The 15,365-nt window shown below is 34.7% G+C and overlaps 1 protein-coding gene across 1 annotated transcript; it reads left to right on the forward strand.

Annotated features, from left to right (window-relative positions):
• Positions 1-1,095: 1,095 nt before the first annotated feature.
• On the forward strand, positions 1,096-15,294 carry LOC139697989 (uncharacterized). Its single transcript, XM_071596843.1, has 13 exons — positions 1,096-1,101; positions 5,302-5,331; positions 5,927-6,134; positions 7,964-8,146; positions 8,343-8,496; positions 9,616-9,766; positions 9,857-10,027; positions 10,309-10,429; positions 10,671-10,717; positions 11,621-11,728; positions 11,934-12,050; positions 13,232-13,397; positions 15,150-15,294. Exons 1-13 carry the CDS (start codon positions 1,096-1,098, stop codon positions 15,284-15,286), a joined length of 1,599 nt encoding a protein of 532 aa, XP_071452944.1. The 3' UTR covers positions 15,287-15,294.
• The last annotated feature ends 71 nt before the right edge of the window (positions 15,295-15,365 follow it).

Below are 15,365 nucleotides of genomic sequence, written 5' to 3' on the forward strand. Positions count from 1 at the left end.
TCGGCAAACTTGGAGATATGATGAGGATGAGATTTGAAACAGCTGCTGTTCTCCGATTGTCGTCATCCTCTCACAAATAGGGTGGCTCCTCTTCGTTGTGAGCTCTCTACACTCTAAAACCGCTGCTTAACCGTTGTACAGTATGAGATTTTCTCAGAAAATATAATCCTACCTCCAGTCATCGCCAACGTCGGTGTCCGAGAAACAGTAACTAATTATTTTTGTTAACTTTTACTGATTGTCTTCTAGTACTTTCTTGATAGGAGGCGAATCTCCTCCCTGATACTGTACTTTCATTATTTCAAGATAGTACCTTTAAGAAAGGTAGGTTTTGGACGGTCCCTAACGACTATTTCAGTCTATACATCCCGAGAACTTACTAGTTTGCTCTACGTTAGTTCCTATTTCATTTCTTCGTAATTTTTACCCACTTTCTGCTGTCTGTAGAGCGCACTCTCTTCTTCTACCCCGCATAGCTATCCTTCTCCCTTCTATCATAGTATATGAAATCCCGCTATCAATACTGCCTCCTCCCACTTTTTCTGCCTTTTTTGGATTTCCTCCAGCAACTTCCTCTCTTTTTGCTCCATATTAAACATTTTATTGTTAGCAATTTTCTCTGTCCAACTGATTTTCTCAGTCCTTCACAGCCAAGTGTCAAAAGCCATCCATCTACGCTCATCCTTATACCTCGAAGCCCAGGGTACAAGAACTCTACACTCTATTTTGAAGGATTTTCCTATTCTTTCTTCACATCTTTGTTTAGGATGCCTGTCATCAAATCTCTTCATCTTACAAATGCTTCCTTCGCCAATGCAATGCTACCCCAAATTCCCCCCCTGCTTTCCTCGTTTTTTCTAAAATACTCAAGTACGTGAACTACTCCTCCTATTTTATTCCCTCCTTCTTTAATGTTTAACTTAGTCTTCCTAAATTTTGAAAATCCCATTAGGTCTCCGGTTCAATCGCGGAAATTCTTTCGTTTTAATGCAATACAAATTAATTTAAAATGCTTACTACTTATTCCCTTTGACTGATTGGCCAATTAAACGCCATTTACTTTTAAATTACCAAGGAAAATGGACGCTGTCGAAAATGAAGGTGAGTTTTATTTGCATTGCACAATTATCAATTCATTGAAACGATTATTTATATATATTTTTATTCCCCAAGAACTACCGGAACAGTCTCAAGGTACCAGTGACGATGACGTGAACATAGTGAGATCTCCAACGGCGGATAAGTTTAAAAATGTGAAATTTCCGTGTATTTCTCTACCGGAACTCCTGTTTCAAGGCATCGATATGAATTATGATGTCATCAAGGACAAAGTCTGGGTGGTAAGTTATGATAGATCGCTTTCGATAATATTCTGATTCTGGAAAGTAATCGCCGTCGTAATCGTCTTAAGCTTGGATTGGCCCTCCCCACTCCCCAATCAATTCCTCCATCGGCGTACCTCTTCATTTCTATACTTTTCTTCTCTTTGCGTCTGTCTTTAATCGTTCCATGCGAGTATCTCTCCCTTGGGGTCTTGCCATGGAGTTCTCAATATTCACTTTTCTCTCAACGGTTATGTTCACCGTGTCTCAAAATATATCCGTTAAATGTTTCCCGTCGTTCATTCAGCTTCTGTACTGGTTTATGGTGTACATACATCTTCGGCGCATGCCTCTTCACACCTATAGTTCAAAGGCGTGCTCGGCTCTCTTGTTTTTGAGAATATGGGCTGTAATGCTCTTCTGATAGTTAGTCGACATTTTCCCAATCGAGTGTACGTCGCAGATGATTTTGTACAGGTTCGTAGTCTCATTTAGGTAATTTTTATACTGCTCTAATACAGCATCATCGATCCCTAGGTCCTTGAAAATGCGAAGGTCGTTAGCTAAAACTAATTCCCAACTTAGTTTAGTGTATCCAATATTGTCATGTCATTATACGAGGACTGCTCATCGAAGAATTATCGTAATTTATTTATTCGCATAACTTATTTTTAAACATTTTCAATTACACTATTAGCTGAATGTTTATTGCATGTGTTATTAAAGAGTCATTGATTAGACTCCAGTATTGCATCAAAGCGAGCAGTCTCGGTCAGCAAGTCGAGCATTTGGAACATGTTCAGTTCGCCAACAGCAACGGATGGGCATAACGCTGCATTGAAATACTGCTTTCGCCGGAACTCATCGCCAGCTAAGACCAATTTTAGGGTATTGAAGCTTATAGAGTCCGTATGGTATATATAGAAGATTTTTTTAAATGTTTAGAGGGGAAACAATCTAATTTCAAAGGAAGGTGGATCCTGAGCTACAGTCACTCCTCCGCGAGCATTAATACCGCTTTTGCCGTAGTGATAGAAGACCGTTGAATGACTTTAAGAAAAATATAAAAAATATTGAAAATTTTGTTGGTGTCGAATACATATTGGTTACAGAAAAATTGCGTATGAGACGTGTTTTATGCACGGTGGGTTCCGTGACCGCTCAGACCTGAACAACACGATGTTCGCGTGCAGGTCTGTTCTCAGTTGAAGTAGTGTTAAATGGGCATGGGGAGTTTTTGTCGAATCGTAGCCACATCACTTTGGCCATGAGGTCAAACAGAAAAGCTCTTTGTGGAAACCTCTGGCATCATCAAATCCACAAAAAATGAAATGAAAAATTTAAAACATGTCATTTTTCGATATGCGGAGAATGGTGTATCAGCACGTCGTACAAGCGCACACAATTGTAAATGGAGCATATTATTGGGGGATGCAGTGAAAATTCTCCTAAACCATAAAAATCGTGAAGGACCACATTCCAAAGCAGGAGGATGGATGCTGCATTACGATAATGCATGGCCAAACATCGCAAATGTTGTTGCTGAATATCTCGCGAAAATCAACTTGAAGTGGGTTTCTCATATGCCCTATATTCGAGACCTAGCCCCATGTGACTTTTTTTCTATTCCTTGACGAAAAGAGCATTTCGCGAAATGCCTTCGTACTATTGGAGGATGCCAAATACCTTCGTGGAATGCGTTTTGCGTCATCAGAAGCAGCGGAGAAGGTTGCTTAGGCGATTTTCAAGGACCTATCGAAAAATGACTTAAGGCATGCCTTCAAAGACTGGGGAAAACGTGAAAGTAGTGCATTGCTTTCAGTTACTTTGAAAAGAGCCATACAGATTCGGGGATGAGTAAAGATGTAATTGTAAAAAAATATGTATAATCACTATTTATTGAAAAGTTCTAGTGGGTAGCCCATCGATAGTAGGTAAGTTTTGGGCAATCCCAAACATCTTTAACATGTCGTGAGGATTAATCGACGTGGGATAGCCCAAACTATGATTGCTGGTATCTTTTTCCATCTGATGCTTATTCTTCAGAGAAAATTATGAAGACTTCTGGTCATATTAGAAACCTATAATTGTCCTTCCTCTTTCCCTTCTCACGGCATGCAGCCTCTAACTATTTCTCAGTAACCTTTTCATCTGCCTTTTTTTGGTAATTTTACCCAACACCTTTATCTCATTCCCCCCTTTATTTAGAACTTTGTAGTTAGAATCCTCTCTGTTCATGCCATGGATGGTGGCTAACGTACTGGCTTTCTACCAAGAGGGCCTGGGTTTGAATCGTGGGGTGGCAGAATTTTTTAGTGGCATCCCGATCCCTACTAGAGGTGCCTTGTAGCGAGCACCTTACATGAGTACATCGAATGGGACATTAAGCTGTGAAGGACCCCTTGGCACCTTTCATTAAGAGTAGGCTAATGCTGATGCCAGGTTTCTCTCCAACCTTCCACCATTCCCATCCATCTCTAATGGCACAAATTATTTCAAATGTTGATTGCCTACTCTAAAGCTACTATTATACTACTAAATATTCAGAATCCTTATAATCTGCTCATATCTTGAATTCAGTCGCCTGCTTTTTGCAAATAATTCTTTCACCAGTATAATTATTCTCCTAATTTCCCTGCTAATACTCCCATTTTCTTCCAGTGTGCTGCCCACTTACCCTAGTTTATTCCCTCACCCTTCAATTTTAGTAGCTTAGCCTTCTTACTTCTCAAGAATCTCATTACTTTAGTTTTCTTGTAGTTAATATTCATCCCATATTTCTGGAATTGCTTCAGTAAATTACAAAAAAATAACTGCCGTGTCTCTTGGATGTCTGGCTAACTAATACTTGATTATCTGTGACATTTACATCCTTAATTAACTCCCTGCCTATCTTAATTCCCAACTCAACCTTTCCCATGGCTAATTCTTAGCATTTCTCCAGTATATAGTGAATACTAAATAATAGGCAAAGTAAATGTAATTCTTCAGCTCTACCAATAACAGGAAAAGCTGTCATACTTCGCTACCTATTTCAGCCCATTCCAATTCTCCATCTGTCTTCTTACTTGTGTCATCTTCTTCATTTATACGTTATGGATGAATCGCCAATCCCTCTGATTTATGATATATTCTGTTGCACTTCCATTACCTTTGTCCCTTGTGCTCTCTTGAATGCCTTCTCAAAATCCACAAAGCACATAAAGACATCAAGGTTCAACTCTGTATTCATTTGTACTAATCTTTCATTAATTTCCTTCATTTCCTAAATCCAATCTCATAATTGTTCATTAAGTTTTTCTTTTGCTTTTAACGCAATCTTCAATTGATGTCTTTCAGTATTGCCTCTGTTACAGGTGAAATTAAACTTATTTTTCCATAGTTGTCATATACTCCTGTTGCACTCCTGATCAGAGTGTAAATTAATTGTTCTACTAAAATCTGTTGAACAAGCTCCTTCCTCATACTCAAATATTATACCCTTAACCCAAAAAAAATATCTTCCTATTGTTTTTCCCAAGATGCTTTTTTAATTCTTTGGGGTAATTATCTATTTCACCTGCCTTTTTCATCTTCATTTCACTTAACACTTTGGTATCCCTGTACCAAAGCTGTCCTCATTCAGTTCTAGTTCATTTTCTACATGTATCCAAAATTAACTGATCTAATTTATTTAAAATCAAGGTCTTTCATGAATTATTTTTGCCTTCTGCCTACTTTACTTTCTTATCCTTCTGTTAAACAATTGGTTTGATTTTTTTCCAATTTCTTCAGTAAAACCATTGACCTCTTCAGTCGTAATCTTTCACTTTTTTGTCTTAAAGGAGTTGAATTACTTCCTCCTCAATCAAATCTTCTACTGGGGGGTGGCTTCACTTTGCCTGGCAGCTTGTTCTACATGGTATTACTCCTTTTTTAATTTTTGCCATGTGCTCTCTACTGTCCCCATATCATTATCATGCTCCATTTCTTTCTTCAGGTCCCTTCAGATGGCCAGTATGGAGGAGATGTATTCCTCATGACATTCATCATGTTTTTTTAAATTAAGATGGTATTTCATCATCCGTTAATAATGACCACCATTGAAGTCTGCACCCAGAGAGCTTTTGTAGTCTTTGCCTTGGCTTCTGAAGTACTGCTTCTTTAAAACAGAATTTTTTGATATCTTTGAAATAATCTTTCTCATAGTATTTACCACTTATTTGTTCTTAAGTGCTAATTTTTGAAGATGGCGAATAATTTTCACCTTCTGCCAACTTTCATTTCCTATCCTTCTGTTTAACAGTTATTTTTATTGCTTATTTTTGTTATTTGTTTTGATTAGTTAATCATTGCAGCTTTTAAGAAAAATATTGTTCAGATTCATTCATGAACGACTCTAGGGGAAGATTTTGAATGTCATTGAATTTAGGATTCTTTTGTTTAAATGTTTCTTCTGTGAAGCTGTGGGGTTCCCCAAGAGTTATTTGCAATCAGAGAAATTTTCTAGTATTAATAAATGAGATAAATTCTTTGATATAGTATTATTACTTTTATCACCATGAAATAAAGACTTTACCAGCTCTGATTCCAAGTTATTTGCTTTTCCTTTCATACCCATAAAGGGTGACACTATTAAAGGAACTTCATATAAATTCTCGGATATTAAGCCACTGACAAAAAAGATTGCGAGTGTCCTCACCAAGTTGGGTTTCAAGAAAGGTGATGTCCTGTTCTTTGTGACATATGATGCTGCCTTGATATTTCTGATTCACATTGGAGTTTGGCTGTGTGGTGGAACTATGAGAGGTTCTTTCCAGAAGGAGCAAAAAGGTGAGTATAAGTAGTAGTTAGTCATAATATAATGAGTCATATTTCTTGCTGGAGACCAAAAGATAAAAGGTTATGCCATAAATTTATCAAAGGGTGCATTCTGAGTGAAAAGTTGGACATTAATGAAAAGTTTCCACATGGTGCCTTTATCTCCTTAAGATTTTGAGCTCCTGTTAATTTTTAATTTGTAAAATAACATGTGTTTTAAGAGCAATATGAAAAAGGTAGCTGTGGGTAGAGAATTGTGTGAGCTGAAGAGAGAACTTCATCTTAGCCTTGTTAGAATTCATATTTTCATCAATGAAGTGAAGCTGATGCAAATAAACATTATTTCTCGTGAAAAACTTAAAGGCACCATCTCGCATCAAAACGCCAATTCTTAAATGAATATAATGTGCTGAAGGAGATGCATTTTAATTATAATGTGTCATGACACACTTATACACTATCATGCAATTTACACACAAATGGTACATACGAGTATAAGTTATTTAAATGTAATATCTATATACCCCATTTGGTATGTTTCCCTTTTTCACTGGAACAACTCAACTACTACTTTGTACTCAACTACTACTACTAATTTCATTCAAATTGGTTCCTACTAAACAAAATTGTTTTCAATTAAAAATGCCTTTCACAGATTTACAGATTTCTTTTACCGAAAATTTTTACTGCATATATCTTATAAAAAAGTATCTATATTTTTTGCTTTCAGATTAATATATTTACTACTTACTACACTTAATCTCTTTGTGTTTTTATCCGAAACCAGAGTGAATCCTGGCCCATGGAGTGACACTAGCATTAACGTAGTGGGGACCCATTTGAAATTTTGCAGTATCCATGCTTTATTAATATGCCTCTTGCCATGATTCATTATTAACCCAATAGATTTTCTACTACATCCCAGAGAATGTTTGGGAAAGTTTTGGGATTGTGATAATAATATTAACATTGGTTTTGTATGATGACTTTTTGCATATAGTGATATATTGTCAACATGCGAGAAAATTAAATACAAAGAATATTCATAGATTTCATGATAAAATCAAACATTGTTTTCAGAGAGATAGTGTTTTCATACATAAACACCCAAATATACTTGAAATTACATGTTGGGAAGTGGCGTGCACCAGTTGAGTAATATTTGTGCTATTTGGTTAAATCAAAGGGTTGTTACCTCATTGCCACATGGAATACAAATGAGGGTTGCACATCAGTACGGGTCCTGTAAATATTGCTGTATATGCATGTACATATGTATGTACCATAATGCAAGTCAATAGTCTGCATTCATCTAGCATATAGTTATCAAAAGTATATTCAGATTCACCTGGATGAATTTCTCATTGCTAAAAGAAATATAATAGCTCTTTATTTATAGCTATTACCTACTTCACTCTGTATGAGATCAACAGGCTTGGCTTTTATTGGTGGATTTTGTGAACATTGGATAAAAATGACTTTGTATGCGCCTCTAAGAAAATCTATTAATCATGAAACTTTGTTCCGTTGTCACCTAGTTATAATCACAAGGTCATATTCTCCCATTATTTTATTCTTTGATGAGATTTTCAATTTGTTTCATATGGTTGAGAATGATTTTTTAGCTTTCATAATTTTTTATATATTGTGTATTTAGGTGCTTATATTTATAATAGGTATGTAAGCACTTACGATAGTGAATATTCCATTGAGTAAGTTATGCCCTTGAAACTATCAATTCCCATGATTGAGTCATTATTGCAAATTCCTTTTCAATGTATGAAATTTTGGGCATTATTACAAATTGTGAATTACTTTCTAATCATTCTTCATATTTCTAGACATATATGTGAAGCAAATGAGGGAGGTGTCCTCTCGTTTTATCCTTTGTGATGCTGAAACATCAAGTACTGTCAAATTGGCTGCTAGTGAACTTAGCTGGGCTGTCAAAATTCTATCAATTGGCGGTAAAGTACAAGAAGCACTGTCAATGGAAAACATGATTAGCAACGAAGATTTTTCAGGTATATAGTTACAACCATATTATTTTAAATGAATGAACTGGACAAAAATAAAAAATTAACATTATAAACTGCAAAAATATAGGTTTTTCCGTAAACTTTCAAATCCTTTTAACAAATTATTAGGTAATAATTAACTGAATTTGTTAAAGTAAGTTCACTGATGAATGTTACATTAATAATACATGCAATGTTGCAGCTTTCCCAAAAGATTTGAAAATAAACCCAAAAGAAGATGTTTTGGTGGTTGTGAATACAAGTGGAAGCACAGGGACTTGTAAAGGTGTGATGCAAACACATTTTAGCCGAGTGGCTTACTTCTCAAGTCTAGGGCTGCCTAAGAAGCTAGATAGGTAAGATTTTTGATTCTTGACTGCTTAAAGGTTTTTCTTAGTAAGGCTGGTGAAGATCAATTGGTACCTACTCTAGAAAGTGGACCTACATGTACATGTATGGTAAAAGAATACCTCTCGAGGATTTCTAATTTAACGAAGCCAATTCATCTCTTGAATTCAATAACACTATGCAATTGAAGATGGTTTTTAGTGTTTATTTTTTTCATATCTCTAGATAACAATTCTCTTCTCATGACTAATATCTCTTTAAAGGTTATTTGAGCTATAGGATAAATTTAAGTTTTAGCATCTAATTTATTTGATACTGACTGATTTCAGAAACTTGTCCCAAAATGAGTAATTAAATTTACTAAAGCCACTGATACTCTGTTTTTATAAACGTTTCCACATTCCTGAAATCTGCATGATCAACCAATTGTGTTACATATGGTTGCAAAATCTAAACTATTGAGATTCTTAGATTTGGGAAAAGTATTTAAAAAATTCGAGGCATTTGGCCTGGGTTATGGTCTCCTATACATTCTTACTCATTTAGGGACATTTTTGTGGATACAATATGTATTCTACATCATCCTTAATATAACTATAATCCTTAGTTCCAAAGAAACTGCGGGAGATGCCACAACAGTAACTTTTGATGAAGTCATCCGCTAATGTGCCAAAGGCCAGGTACTTTTGAAATATTTTTCCCAAATCCAAGAATTTCATTAGTTTCGATTTTGTGACCATATGTAATACAATCAGTTGATCATGCAGATTTCAGGAATGTGGAAATGTTTATAAAAATAGACAATCAGTGGCTTAAGAAAATTTAATTACTCATTTTGGGACAAGTTTCTGAAATCAGTTGGTATCAAATAAATTAGAAGCTAAAAACTTAAATTTATCCTATAGCTCAAATAACCTATGAAGAGATATTAGTCATGAGAAGAGAATTATCATCTAGTGACATGAATAAAATAAACACTGCATAAAACATCTTCAATTGCATAGTGTTCTTGAATTCAAGAAATGAATTGTCTTAGTTAAATTAGAAATCCTCGAGAGGTATTCATTCACCATACAGGAACATGTAGGTTCACTTTCTAGAGTAGGTAAAATTGAAATAATCCTTAGTGTTACAGGGTCATCTATGCTGTCTATAATGGGCAATTATTTAACTGGTGGATTTTCAATTGCAATGGCCTGCCTTCTAAGTGGTGTATCATTCTATAGTATACCAAAATTCACCCAAAAATCACTGATAGAAAACATTCAAAAATATAAGGTCAGATTCTGAGTAAATTAATGGCCCTTTATTACTAGAGTAAATTTGTCATTTGCAAGATTCAATAAAATTATAAAACGTTTTTTGCAGCCTGACACTGTGTTTATCTTTCCCTATGTGATAAATGGAGTACTTCAGTCTTCTGAGATAGACAAATATGATTTTTCATTCATGAAATATATAATGACAGGAGGATCTGTGGTCAATTTCACCACAGCCAAAGCCTTGGAGACAAAACTACCACATTTGAAATTAATTCAGGTAAACTCACTTGCTTTCTCATTATACTCATTAATTTTTTGCCCCATTGAGAGAGTATACTGTCAGTTCAAATGATCTGTTCTAACTAGCTGTGAACATAATTGCCTGATTAATTTTTTTAAAGGTTGTCTTGCATTAATGTTAGGCTTTGGATGGACACAGATTAATTCACAATTATGAAACTCTGACTGTCAATGGTCCCTGTGTTCAACAAAGAAAATAATTTTATTTTACCTAGCTTATGAATGGCATATTTAAAAATAAACTTTTTCATTCCAAAGCGATATGGTATGTCAGAAGCCCAGACATTGACAATATCAAACCCTGATGAACAACACAAAATAAAAAATCATGAATTTGAAGGTGAAGTGGCTGGAGTCAAGTACAAAAATATTCATGGTGGTAAGTAGAAATTTAAAATTATAGGCATTATTTTTTTGTGTGTGTATTTAAGTCATCAATCCTATTAGAAATTGGTTTAGCATTTGATTCTATGTATCCAAGCCATATGGCTTTCACACTTCCTGCATGCATGTTACCCTTGTTTGAGTATTTATTATCAACATAAATATTATAATTCTAATTTTAAATTTTGATCCACATCAGATTAATAATGTGTTTTATTTTGCACTTCTGTTTTTAGGCACTCATTTAACCTCTGGACATCTACTCCCTCTTGTGGAAGCAAAGGTTTGTCCATTCGTATAGTCATTCACTTGTCTCTATTACAAATCAGACTTTCCATTTGATCTGACTTCTGTGCCTTGCTATTCACAACAATGAAGCCAAGTGAAATTTCTACTCTATTTGGTATGTCTGAAGAAAATAATGTTCTTCATTAATTAAATCATTAGAAGATGGAGTTATTATTTCATGCACTTGTTTTGTATATGTATGGGATTTGGTAGTCCAGTGGGTAGAGCATTGGACTATGGACTGGAACCTCTGATTTGATACTGGGTGATGCCTCTGGCTTCATCCAAGCTGTGTGATTTTTTGGGTTCCAGTCAGATCTTCCTGGGAAACCATAGGCAATACAGGGAAAGGAACTGGCCTCCCTACCCTAAAGTGTGATTTTCACGTGCTGTCAGGCTTAGTACTGGGTGGGCTCTACCCTCAGCCATCCAACCACCAGCCAATCTGCGAGTTGTCATAGTTAATATAATGATTAAATAATTTTTTCATATTTACAAATATATAAAATTGCATCTTTTCAGAGTTTTTATTCATTATTCTCGTATATATCTGAATGGGACTTCAGTATGTGGTCAAAGAGGGAGAAGATGCAATTGGAGTATTATCAATTGATGATCAATGAAAACACCAATATTTAATCTTAGACTTCTGTCCTTGTGATAGAAAATTGGGATTAATTTTGGTCAAGATGTAATGCTCTTTAAGCTCTTCTGTCCATGTATTTCCCTCATGATTTATAATTATAACATTTGCATGACGCTACCTTTGTTTTCTAAAACCTGAATTTTTTTAGATCTTATATGAACTTTGCTTAATCAATCAGTAGCATAGGAATTGCACAAATATCAAGATAAATGCCATTATCATAAATACCTATAAAGTCTTGTTCTTACACAGGTGGTGGATCCTGAGTCAGGTAGTTCAGTGGGTAGAAATGTACCTGGACATCTGTTGATCAAGACTCCATATTTTATGAAAGGATACGTGACAGGGGAAAAGGGCAAAGTAATGTGTAATATAAAACTACATTCATTTTTATTGCCCAATAATTTTTCATTCATGTCATTCATTTACATACTAATTAGTTTTATTTTATGATGGTATTTTATTTAAATGACAATTTATTGATTTTTTCATGTTCTATTTATTTTCATGATTTCTTGCTGGGCATTGTTCATCCTTTCACTCTGGATATTGCGTCCATGTTAAGGATGTCTTAGATAAAAATGGCTGGTTTCACACAGGAGATGTTGCTTACTTTGATGATGATGATTTCTTATATGTTGTGGACCGAAGCAAATTCACCTTCAAGTACTATATGCATTGGGTAAGTTTCTGATATGCATTTATCAACTTGATGAAGGTATTTAGTACATAAAGATATTGAACATGCAATTCCTGTTAAAGTATACAATAGTTGTGCAGACCATTACAAATCGCTGCTCTCTTTTTTTTAGACCTATGCATTTTGCATTTGGAGTTTCTCAGTTTATTAGGTATTTAGGTCTGTTTTAGTATAGGGAAATGGAATGTGGCCTCTTAGAAAATGTTATAAAATGGAAGTTTTATTCCCTTATTCTTCCTTTAGGCAGATTTGTTGCCTGTTTCATTTTTCTAGGAACCATTTTTAACTACTATAATGTGTGTATTTAAGTATCACGGTGCAGTAAGAGTTCTTTTGCTGTCCTTGATGCCTTTTCTCATGTGTTCCTAAACTCATTTATCATGTGGAAAGATCTTCAAGTGATTATCTAATTAGTAACTTAAAAATAAGGATAGACACTTTAGTCTCCTGTCTGGAAAAAATCACAGAATTATGAATAATGCAACGGCTGTAAAATTCAGTGCAAAATCTTTCATTAGTCAACCTATTCAGGTTTTAAAAAAATATCCGAATGAAAAAATATTTAATATTAATTTGTGATATGACAATATAATGCCATACAGTCAATTATCTAATGCAAGGTCTGTCCGGACTCCCCTTGGGACCTGGCATATTTATCCTAGTGTCTCTTTCACTTTTCAAAACAATTGTCAAAGTACTTTTACAGAATGGTCATCAGCTGCCTCATCACTTCTCTTTTATATCGTCAATGTTAAGAATTTCATGCTACAGCTGCAGGGGACTTGCTCCAAGCCACAAATGATGACCTAGGTTTTCTAAAAGAGGTCATAAGAAAAGTCCTTAGTCTATGGCTATGACCCTGAAACAAAAGTCCAGTCTTCCCAAGAGTTGGTTGATAAGATAAAGGAGAATGTGACAAGAAAGCTGATTGCCACTCCCAAAAAGGACTATGCTGTTTGTTTTGAAGAGTGGAAGAGCCACTGGAATACGCGTGTGAGGTCCCAAGGAGAGTATTTCGAAGGGGACTAAGGCCTTATTGTTCTAGGTAGGATTTTTTCCCAGAATATTGCTTGGCTAGATAGTTGCATTAATATTGCATACATATTTGAGTTTACATGTTTAATATTCCCATCATATTTCTATGGGTGTTGTATCTTACACAGGTTTCTCCATCAGAAGTGGAAGCCATAATTTTAAAACATCCCGATGTACTATCAGCTGTAGTAATTGGAATGCCTGACCCTTTGACAACTTCTGCTGCTAAGGCATTTGTTGTTCTCAAACCTGGTTCCAAAGTATCTGAAGAAGAAATTAAAGTGCATGTTGCAGGTTGGTGTGAGAAAATTCCTAATAGACCTTGTTTTAAAATCACTGGAAGATATCAACTTTTTTCTGTTATAAGAATAATGGAATAAATTATTGGAGAATGCATAAGTATATGCTGAAAAAGTAACAATGTACTAAACTTTAATTTTAGAGTCATTAATCAATTCAAAGAAACTGCGGGAGTTGCTACAACAGTAACTTTCAACGGAGTTATTCACTAATTTGCATTATGATCCAACAATTTTTAAAGTGTAAAAAATCATTTGCCTTTACCAGGATTAGAACCCTTGATGACCAGGATGATGCTTTAGCCAGTTAAGCTATTAAGGGATCTTCTAACATTCTGAAATTTTCTGGGCTTCAAAAGAATGAAATTTTATGATGAAATATTTTCAATACAATGTCACAGGTATTTCTTAATCATGCAGATAGCTGGACATTCTGGGATCCCAGTTTGAATCCCAGTCTAAGTAAATGATTTTTACACTTCAAAAATAGTAGCATTGTCAATACTTGTCACTGAGTATAGGTTGAATAAAACTATATCAAATGATGCCCACTTTGTACTCTACCCAAGATGTACACATATTTGTATGGTTGTGATAGACTTACCATTGAAGTGGTTAAGCATTACAGATGCCTTATATTTACATGGACATGCTTATAGATGACATGAATATAATGGGAATAGAAGTCAAGACCATTGAGACCAAAAACTCAAACAATCAGCCTAAATAATATGTAAACAATGAATAAAATTATTGATTATTGATTTTTATGCCTAATTATCTTTAAATATTTTGCTAAACCATTAAAAATGTATTTCTAGTATTCTGAAACTATTAATAGATAATGATTTCCCATTTATACATTTGTCCTGGTTTTCCATTTGCATTCTCCCCACTCAGGGTTCATTTCTTAAAGCTATAAGTCAAGTTTCAAATCATCTTATAATTATAGACACCATTTTTGCTACCATCAGCAGGCAGAGTTGCCCAATGAAAAACACTTAAAATTGACTCGTGGCACTTATAGTTTTGGGACACCTACCCCTAGAGAAGTTTTCACTACTGAAAATTGTGATAATTTTTGTATGCATTTAGAGAGAGATTTTGGACTAATGTCGACCAAGTCTCTAAACCTGCAAGCCCTGAGAATTTGGTATTTTGTATCAGTTTTCTGTAATTGATTCTTTTCCTAGAATTCTCCATATAATTCTTTAATCTTAAAGACTGATTCAGTTTCATTAGGGAAAATAGAAATAATAAGGGCCGTGCAAAAAGATATTTAAATATTTCAGCACAATGTGACATTAGTGGATGATTAGAGGGTGGTCCATATCCATGTTTTTAAAAATCAATAGTGATTGAAATTGACTTTTACTTGCCTAACCCAATAAGTTAGATAGAGATTGTGGACAGTGAAAGTCAAATTTGAGGAATGATAGATAATCAAAAATGGCAAACTTTTAAGATAATGTAATTGAAGGGACTAAAACTAAAATAAATAACCTGCAACATAAAGAAGATAAAACTGATGTCAGATAATTGTATTATTAAATAATCAAGCAAATTAGCGGATATTTTGCTCTAGATGAAATAAAGGCCATCGAATCAATAGTTAACTTGCACGTAAATACTGCAAAAAATACATTTTTATATGATAGGTTCTGAATTTCGTTGAGTTTTTAGAGTGATGTGTATTATGGAATAAGTATGAGTATCTTCTCAGTTTCTTTTTCCCTTCTAAAAATAGAAAGAACAGAAGACCACAAGCATCTTCATGGTGGAGTGTTATTTGTTGACGGTTTGCCTGTTACTACTGGAGGGAAAATAAACAGATCTGCTCTCATGCAGCAAGCCCTTGCAGAATCCATATCAAGAAGAGAATAAGACCTTGAAACAACCCTCTTAATCTTAGAGTTAATGGAAACATATCACAGTAAACCTTTGGTTTCCACAATCCTAAGTT

This window comes from Hetaerina americana, unplaced genomic scaffold, assembly GCF_022747635.1.
Source record: "Hetaerina americana unplaced genomic scaffold, ioHetAmer1.1.p SCAF_8, whole genome shotgun sequence".
Lineage (NCBI taxonomy): Eukaryota > Metazoa > Arthropoda > Insecta > Odonata > Calopterygidae > Hetaerina > Hetaerina americana.